The sequence below is a fragment of the Cynara cardunculus genome (genome assembly GCF_001531365.2).
Source record: "Cynara cardunculus var. scolymus isolate 2C chromosome LG 9, CcrdV1, whole genome shotgun sequence".
Classification (NCBI taxonomy): domain Eukaryota; kingdom Viridiplantae; phylum Streptophyta; class Magnoliopsida; order Asterales; family Asteraceae; genus Cynara; species Cynara cardunculus.
In genome coordinates, this window is record NC_037536.1 from 8,759,483 (window position 1) to 8,768,957 (window position 9,475).

The following is a 9,475-nucleotide window of genomic DNA, read 5'->3' on the forward strand; positions in this document are numbered from 1 at the left end:
ATATATATAATTATATTAGAGGGTCTAGAGTGTAAATGTATCTCTTATATATATCCCTGATTGTAATCGGTATATACACACACAATTACCAAGTTCATCTGGCATAGGGACGAAATTTGTAGTTTACTCGAGTAAATTACACCAATAATTACTGCGGTTTTGACAAATTCTACCAATTGCCACTCTAGCTTAGAAATGACACCAGACCTTCATCCTTTGAATTTGCTTGCTTGGAATCCTCCCTGGCCTTAAAGTTTGCTAAAGCCAACCGTTAAGTGCCCTCACGTGCTAGTCATGTGAGGGGCAATTTTCTCATTTTGTAGTAGTTTGTAAAAATTAATTTAAGTGTACATGTTTTTAAAGCCTGTATACAAGCTTTTAAAGCAATTTAAAAAAATAACGCATGAAAACTTAGCACACCCCACCCTAAAGACCGCCGTCTCCCACCCTCTCCCCCGCCTGCAACCGCCATCTCTGCCCCTTTATCCTTCTCCAGTGAAGCCCCCTTTATCTATCTCCGTTGATGCTTTTGCTGCCTAAGCAACTCCATCTACTTTTCTTTCTAACCTTCCCCATCTCCATTACAGAGGGTTTTCTCCATCTCCGGTGATGCTTTTACATAATCGGCACGAGCTTAAACAAATGCTTTTACGTGCCAGAAGCAAGGGAGGTGTTGCATAAACAACGCAAAATCGAAGCTTGAAGCTTCTTCATGGTTTTGAACCATAATCATGTACTAGAGAGAATCAGGCATGTGATTGACAATCTTGTTGAGAACAACAATCTAGTGGCCAAATGGTTTATTGGTGCAGTTTGAGCTTTGAGGTATGGACCGAGGGAAGTTCGTTGTTGTAAACACATGATCATGGCAGTGGAAGTGATCTTGTGATGCGAAACATTGATGCTCCATTTAAGGTATTTGGGCTTGTGGGTGTCATTGGAATCAGAAAATACTCTTTGCAAGATCATTTGGATCCGGGTTTGCTTATCCAAGCAACACAAAAACTACAAACTCAACAAAGAGATAGTTTTGAGGATCCTAGAGTGTCTTGGAATCAGAGACGATGGAGGTGTAGGGATGGTAGGGGACGGTGATGATGAGGGGGTTGCGTTTTGATTTTTTTAAATCCTTTAAACACTTGCAACAAAAATAAATTATAAAGAACATGGGAAATGACCAAATTGCCCTCATATGCAGGGCACATGGGGTACTTGATGAAAGAAAGTTAATGGATGTTAAGGGCAGGGAAGATTGGTGCAAGCAAATTGAAACGATGGTATAATTTCGAAATTGCAGTGGCAATTGGTAAGAGTTAGGGGAGGGTAATTCAGGTACTTATTATAATAAATATCTAGTATATAGAGGGATGATGCAAGAGGTGTGAGGCATGTAGGAAATTCTTTTTTGTAATTAGGAGAGCTCTGGCTTCTCGAGTAGCCAGAACCCTTTTTGTTCCACTGCTAAAATCCTTCAACACCTCTGATGATTACGGTTTTTCTTTTAGTGTTTGTTTGGCTCTGTCCAGATCAGAACATGGGCATATGAATGCAATTTATTAGGGTTTCAAAACAAAAATGGGGTAATTCTTATAATTTATACTATTATTAGAGTAAATTGCTAATTTCCTCCCTGGGCTTTACATGTTTTAACACCTCAAATTTTCAATAGCTACCTCCTGCCAATTTTTATGATATTCTAAGACCTCTCTCTTGTTAATGCACTTCAAAATATTAAATAAATTCATATTTTTTATCTTCAGTCGGATCTGGAATGAGACATGGCTGTCAAGCTTCTTCTACAAACCGTGCAACTACGAATTGTTTGTCAAGCAGTCCCTTAATATGGAAATGGCTATTGTCATGGCAAGGGTATGATTATTTTCTCCAACAACATTTTATTTTACTTCTCTTGTGACCAATCTTTCTCTACATGCAGATGACATTGATAATCTTGTCTATGCACTTGTAGGAAGCTAACTTGGACTGGATCCTTCATCTCGACACTGATGAGTTGATACATCCGGCAGGGACACGTGAATACTCTCTCAGGAAGCTTTTGTCAGATGTCCCAGAAAATGTTGATATGGTGGTGTTTCCAAATTATGTAAGTTATGTTTAGGCGAATAGAAATCCGTTGTCCCCAAATTCCCTGTTCTCTTCCTGTCCACCAATCATCCATTTATTGAGGAGAATGAATGAAAAGATATTAAACAAAAAAATGATGTGTCTTCAAGTGATTGGCGGGACAGGAAGAAATTTTTATTCAGTTTAGGCTATGAGATGCATAATTCTTCTTTTGTGGTTTTTACCGATAAGTTGTTCTTATTCATTTTGAACTCTTTGGCTGAGTAATGTTCTGTGCAACTCCTATTGCTGCCACTTTTGCAGGAAAGCAGTGTAGAACGAGATGATATAAGGGATCCTTTCAGTGAGGTATATAATTCTTCACCTAAAAAGACGTATTCTTTAGTAAGTTCCATGTATCTTGTTGCTAGAATATTGGTAAACGTAACCAATATTAGTAAAAAAAAATCACTGGCAAAGCTATAATCATCATTGTTGCTAAAATATGATGTCAAAACTGGCCTTGTTAGCCAGTGATAGAGAGCCACCACTGCGAATGCCATAGACATCGGCTGTACTCAACTCAGTGAGGCAATTGCCTCAACAATAGTCTTAGAAGATGGTCAAGGAGTAGTGGTGAGGGATCAAACATCAAATCATAGAGATTTAACCAATATAGAGAAATGTGTAGATTAGGGCATTGTTGATAATCGTAGACTTTAATAAATAGCTCTTATAGGCGAACTTCAAGCATGTTTTACAAATTCACTCTGTGAAAACCCCCTTTGGGCTATGGCAGAATCACACCATCAACAAAAAAAAACAAATGGCAAAAGTTGACAGTCCTAAAAAAGATATGAAAATGATGAACAAACAGGCAATCGTGAAACCATATAAAAATGGGAAAACACCTATTCTTGTTTGAAAATGTAATTCAACTCCATGCAATAATACAAATTACTAAAGTAATTCCTGCAAGATGGCTAGGGATCCGTTGACAAAGTGAGGGGACTGCTGACTTGAAGGGACAAAAAACTGCAAGAATTATCAAGATGTATGTATGCTGTGCTGTGGGGGTAACACATTGTAGCCTGAATTTAGGGAACAGAAGATAGACAAGCTTAGGACTCCACAAATTTGTTGACATAGATTTGCCATCTAGGATGCACTTGTATTATCTTTCTTATAAACTTGTGCTGCTTCTTTCCGACTATCTCCCTCCTCTCCTCTTCCACTGCAAACCGAGGTGTCAGTGCTAACTGTGATTCAAGCTGTAGTGTCGACTAAACTGAGCTTTTGTTGACCAAGTGTTCAAATTTGTTGATACAAGGTTTTGAAATATCTGATTTTAACAAGAGTCTGCTGCCAAGGAAGTCTAGCTACTTTGTGAATCAAATGATTCCGCAAGTTTAAAATTTGTCTAGAAATATTTGAAAGAAAGAAGCAGAGAACTGAAAATAGCAAACGTAGTTGGTCAATGTTTCTGTAAAGTATACCTGATGTCTATTGTCCATAAATTAGTAAGATTAGAAAGCTAATAGTCATAAGGTGATATTTGTAATCAAGGTTCAGGACCTGTTTTTGTGTTACTTTTAGGGGGTTGAAAGGATGGCATGTTGCAGAAACTAAAAGTTATGTTTCTGTAGGTCTCATTGTTCAAGAAGAATTATGACCATCTTCCCAAGGACACATACTTTGGCAATTACAAAGAATCAACTCGTGGTAATCCTAACTATTTTTTGACATATGGAAATGGGAAGTCTGCTGCTCGTATCCAACATCATTTGCGTCCTAACGGTGCACATAGATGGCACAACTATATGAAGAATCCAAAGTATGTTAACCTTTCTTTTACCTACTTTGAATTCGTATATCCAAACACATGGTGTTATTTTTGCATACTTAGTTGCTTTAGAGGCGCACACACGGTTTAAGAAAATTCTTGACTACACAGTACAAACCAAATGTCTTAAATATCCTTGAGCATACGTTAACCTCCATGGTGGTTGTGTAAGGGATGGCGTGCGCCATGGCATCTGGAGGGGTATTATGGTGCATGTTTTTTGAACGCACTATTTGACTTTTTTAATTTTTCATAAAGGTTTGCCTTAACTTTACGTTATGAGCTTTCGATATAAACACCTTTTGTAAGTTCTATATATATGATATCAAATTTCATTTTTCTTCTATTTATATGAAATTAAATTGTTCAACATTATTGAGTAATAATTGAAAAACATATGTGCATATTAATAACTATATACATGATATATTGACTTGCCGTCTTAAGCCAAGAACGACATGTCTCCTAAGCAAGTAGTTGTAGATTGGAAACACACCGAAAAGGAAATTTTGCAATCGTTATTATGATTTCACCGATAGAGGAAGGCTTCATTATTATTATTATTTTTATTTTTGTCTGAATTTCAATCAGTTTGCAAATCTTGGCAGTCTATCTTTAGTAACTTGTATTTTTGTCTTTAGTGAGATCAAACTGGAGGAGGCTGCTGTTCTGCATTACACCTACACCAAGTTTTCAGATTTGACATCAAGGCGTGACCGATGTGGCTGCAAACCTACAAAAGATGATGTTAAAAGATGCTTTATGTTAGAATTCGACAGAGCTGTGAGTATTGATGCTTCTCCTTCATGATGATGCTACATTAAGATGGACATTAACATATCCTAACATGGAAATGTTAAACATAAGTTAAACATCAAAATGTTAACATAAGTTAAAATAACGTATGCTAACTTATGTGAACCTCCACTAACGAAGTGCTTCCTATGCTTCTCACAAGATTTTGATTTTCTACCGAACCCAATTCTATGCATATATCTGAGTGATGCTAATTTTAGTAGCCTTGAATTATCCACAAAATTTGGTAGCCTTGATTTTATATATGATTATCTACAAAATTTAGCCCTCCCATGAGAATTGCAATTTTTTTTACTTAAGGGGTTGTTTGGTTGGTTTTTCATTAAGTCTGTATAGATAAAGTTGTCTGTGTGTATTAATATGTTCGTATAGAATGGGAAGGTTTTTGTTTAGGAGAGGTTTTTCATAGATGGAAGAAACGTGTCTTTTAATTGGGAGGGGCAGATTTGGAAAAAACTTGGCTTTATGTATAAAGCTCCCCCTAGAAGCTTACCGGATAAGCTACTATCAAACAGTCATGTATAGCCGACCAAATAAGTTGCGAGTCCCATCAAGTTCATTAAGCTGCAACAAACAGGCCCTATACATCTGATGATAAAATATCTGTTAATTAAGGCATATTAAAGAATACGGTTGTCATACCATCAATGAATTTGTAGTGATGATAACGTGCAATTAAGGATGGAGGGTTCGTCTTTTACGCTTGTTTAAGAAAATGTGATTGCATTTTTATGTTGGCTCTTATTGGCCTACAAAAAAACTGTTTATTTTTGTTGATCAATTTCCAGTGATATCAATCAACAGTCACATTTTGTTTATTTCTTCTTGGAATATAAACTTTAGTTATTAATTTGAGACAGCATGTCATCCTGTTAATGATCTTGGTTTATCTACTAATTGTCCTGCAGGCTTTTATAATTGCTTCAACTGCTACAGAGGAAGAGATGCTAAGCTGGTAAGATTGCATCTTCTTTTTCATAATCCTAACAGGGATTTGAGTAAAAAGATTGATTACCGGCCCTGACACAGAACCCGCCCCCTAGGAACCACATGTGACTGTGATGAGGCATTTCAGAGCTGACTCAGCAGCTAAGGCTAGCGGAGTGGTTAAAGTCCGTCTCCCGCAGGATTCGAACTTGAATCTGTTGTGTATTTGAGCAAAGTCGCTTCGCCCCTTTGCACACGTCCGAGGAAATAGCCACTTTTTAAATAAAATAAAATCATGGGTGTCTAGACCAGCTTACGACGCACCTTGACTAATCCCATGGGGCCCTGAAGGTAATTCAAACTTGCAAACAGCCAATTTAGGTGGGAACCCGTTGTATGTAGTCTTTTTCTTTTATACTCTGCAAAAAAAAAAAGACGGTTCCATGAAAAGGATCCATTGCCTTCCCGCTTATAAAGCAATGACTTCAGAGCATTTGCAACAGATTCTCTATAACTTCTTCAAAATGAAGAATCAAAAACTAAAATATCTGAAAAAATTACATTCAACTCCAACAAATTCTCTATTTTGGAGACGTTAACTTTAATTATGATATTATAATAATCAATAATTCATATCCCAATAAATTTTCAAATAAAAATTATACGTAAATGAAAATTTATTCAACTTGATTTGTGGGAACAATAAGAAAACAATTTCTTTTTTCCCCTGCATTCAGCTTTAGAGAATTCTCCAAATTTGGAGATTTTTAGCTTCTCTCTCCTGTTTTTTCGATTTCAGGGAAACTTTTAAAGAATCTGTTGGAGCCAAAAAGATCTCCAAAATCTTCATTTTCTCTATTTCATAGAATCTGTTGGAGAGACTCTTAGCGGTTATTGACGCTTTTCTACAGGTATCGCGAACATGTTGTATGGACCGATAAAGCTCTAAATATGAAATTAATGAGGAAGGGAATTTTAGCTCGCATATACACTCCTATGGTAAGTATGATCGCATCGCCTTTTTTTCTTTCGTGTATCCCCCCTTTATACCCATTTTTACAGTTTTTTACGTTCATATATCTACGACTTGAATAGGTGATCATGCAAGAACTGAGAGAAGCGGGCACCTTCAGTTCTTTAATAGCGTCCACACAAAGAAGCCCATCGCTTTTGTCATCCATTAAGGACAGTAATACTTCCTCTAAAGCCATTGAAGGGTTAGATACCCTTTCGAAGAAGACGGAAGAATCTGAAATGATGAGTAGGAAGGTTCTAGAAGTAGCAGACGTAGTTTTATTGGCAGTGCCACCACTCCCTCCTCCATCCGCGGATGATGATCATGATATGTGAATGATTGTTGGGTGTCGTGTTTAGTGTGAATGTTCCCGATCTTTAACCAAGCGTGATGTACATTTTAGGCGTAGATTTTACGTAGGTTAGATTCACAAAGGTAGAACAGGAATCATATTGATGCATTTGGCGTATTCCGCCAAGGTCGATTTCTCATATCTACAGAGTAATATCTTATTGTCGAAATTGTGTTTTGATGAGTATATCCGATTTTATTTTCCCACTCATTACTTTTTTGTATTTATGTTCATTATGTGGTACCGTTTGTTTCTTTTACTGGTTTACTCACACCATCGTATAAGTTGGTGCGGTATTCATGAAAACTACTCTACTGTGGTGTGGTATTCATGAAAACAGCTACTCTACTGTTTAGGGAAAATGGCTAAATGTCACACCTTTGTATATATGGAGTCAACTATAACTCTTGGGTATTGCTTTCAAATAGTCATGTTATGTATCGAAACATTTCATCAACACAAAAGATTAAGGGGCCGTTTACTAAACACTTACCTGGTAAGTACTTATCAGGTAATTTTCCTCACCGGATGAACATGGCAAGGGCCAAGAATCTTACATGGTAAGAGCGATGACAAGGATGGAGAGTCTTACCCGGTAAGTGAGGGTGACAACTCTTACCCGGGTAAGCGCTTACCAGGTAAATTGTTGCATATGATACGTTTTGATGTACTACAATCTTACCCAATAAAATAAGTTATAGTGTTGACTCCTAATGTTAAGCACTTACCGGGTAAGCATTTAGGTAAACGACCCCTAAGTTGCAAGATGGTTATTGTTTCAGTAGAATTCTACGTTATGTTCTGATCATGTGTTGTATCTTATGTAGTTTGATTTTAGGACTTGTATATCGTAATGGAACTCGATGCAATCATCTATCAAACATCCTAGGAAACGTTCTACGAACTAGATATTAACCAAATTACCAGAAACATCTTACAATAACATCGTCGATCAACTTATAAGTTTTTGACTTTCAGAAAGTAAATTCTTCGCTACCGGTCGATTTATCTCATAGCGAGAGCCTGTCAATCCGTTTGATCTTTCGATGTCACATGTGGCTACAACTATGGAAAATATGCGCTTTTTATTTGCAATTACTTGTGTGCTAATTAGTGATGGACGAGAATGCAATTGTAAAGGTGGACAAATGAGATTATCAGATGCTTTTTAGAGACTTGTATAGAAGAGGTCAGTAGAGTGGGTCGAAATGGGGGTAGTCTTGGAAAAGGAACTTGGGCAAAGTTGGCAACAAAGCTTGACGAAGTGTGCCATGTGAAACTAACCCAAAAACAATTGAAAAGCCAGTACGATTATTTAAAAGGAAAGTACTTCAGATGGGTCTACTTAAGAGAGATAAAACAGGAAATATTTATGATCTGGTAATGAATACGTTCACCTTATCTAATAAAAAATGGGAAGAATTTTTCCTGGCTATTACCCTCAGGGCCCCATGGGATTAGTCAAGGTGCATCGTAAGCTAGTCTAGACACCCATGATTTTATTTTATTTAAAAAGTGGCTATTTCCTCCGGCGTGTGAAAAGGGGTGGAGCGACTTTGCTCAAATACACAACAGATTCAAGTTTGAATCCTACGGGAGATGGACTTTAACCGCTCTGCTAGCCTTAGTCGTTGAGTCAGCTCTGAAATTCCTTCTCACAGTCACATGTGGTTCTAGGGGGCGGGTTCCATGTCGGACCTGTCAGGGTTGCCATTTACAGTATGACAAGTTGTCTCTTAAAGTTTATACTCCAAGAAGAAAAAAACAAAATATCACTGGAAATTGATCAACAGAAATAAACAGTTTTTTTTTGTAGGCCAATAAGAGCTAACTTAAAAACGTAATCACATTTTCTTAACACAAGCGTAAAAGACGAACCCTCCATCCTTGATTGCTCGTTATCATCACTACAAATACATTGATGGTATGACAACCGTATTTCTTTAATATGCTTTAATTAACAGATATTTTATCATCAGACATATAGAGCCTGTTTGTTAGCAGCTTAATGAACTTGATAGGACTCACAACGTATTTGGTCGGCTATACATGATTGTTTGATAGTAGCTTATCCATTAAGCTTCTAGGGAGAGCTTTATACATAAAGCCAAGTTTTTTCCAAATCTGCCCCTCCCAATTAAAAGACATGTTCCTTCGATCTATGAAAAACCTCTCCTAAACAAAAACATTTTCATTCTATACAAACATATTAATACACAAAGACAACTTTATCCATACAGACTTAATGAAAAACCAACCAAACAGCCCCTTAAGTCAAAAAAATTGCAATTTTCATGGGAGGGCTAAATTTTGTAGATAATCATATATAAATTCAAGGCTGCTAAAATTAGCATCACTCAGATATATGCATAGAGTTGGGTTTTGGTAGAAAAGCAAAATCTCGTGAGAAGCATAGGAAGCACTTCGTTAGTGGAGGTTCACATAAGTTAGCATGTTA

At 36.9% G+C, this 9,475-nt stretch overlaps 1 protein-coding gene across 1 annotated transcript in view; it reads left to right on the top strand.

Moving 5' to 3' along the window:
- Positions 1-7,251, top strand: part of LOC112518590 (glycosyltransferase-like At2g41451) — a 14,285-nt gene extending 7,034 nt beyond the window's left edge. Inside the window, exons 4-11 of the mRNA XM_025126342.1 lie at positions 1,761-1,869; positions 1,970-2,104; positions 2,389-2,433; positions 3,711-3,898; positions 4,549-4,690; positions 5,632-5,678; positions 6,562-6,649; positions 6,746-7,251. Coding sequence (XP_024982110.1) covers positions 1,761-1,869; positions 1,970-2,104; positions 2,389-2,433; positions 3,711-3,898; positions 4,549-4,690; positions 5,632-5,678; positions 6,562-6,649; positions 6,746-7,000 — 1,009 coding nt within the window. The 3' untranslated portion in view covers positions 7,001-7,251. The remainder of the gene's footprint in view (positions 1-1,760; positions 1,870-1,969; positions 2,105-2,388; positions 2,434-3,710; positions 3,899-4,548; positions 4,691-5,631; positions 5,679-6,561; positions 6,650-6,745) is intronic.
- Positions 7,252-9,475: the final 2,224 nt, after the last annotated feature.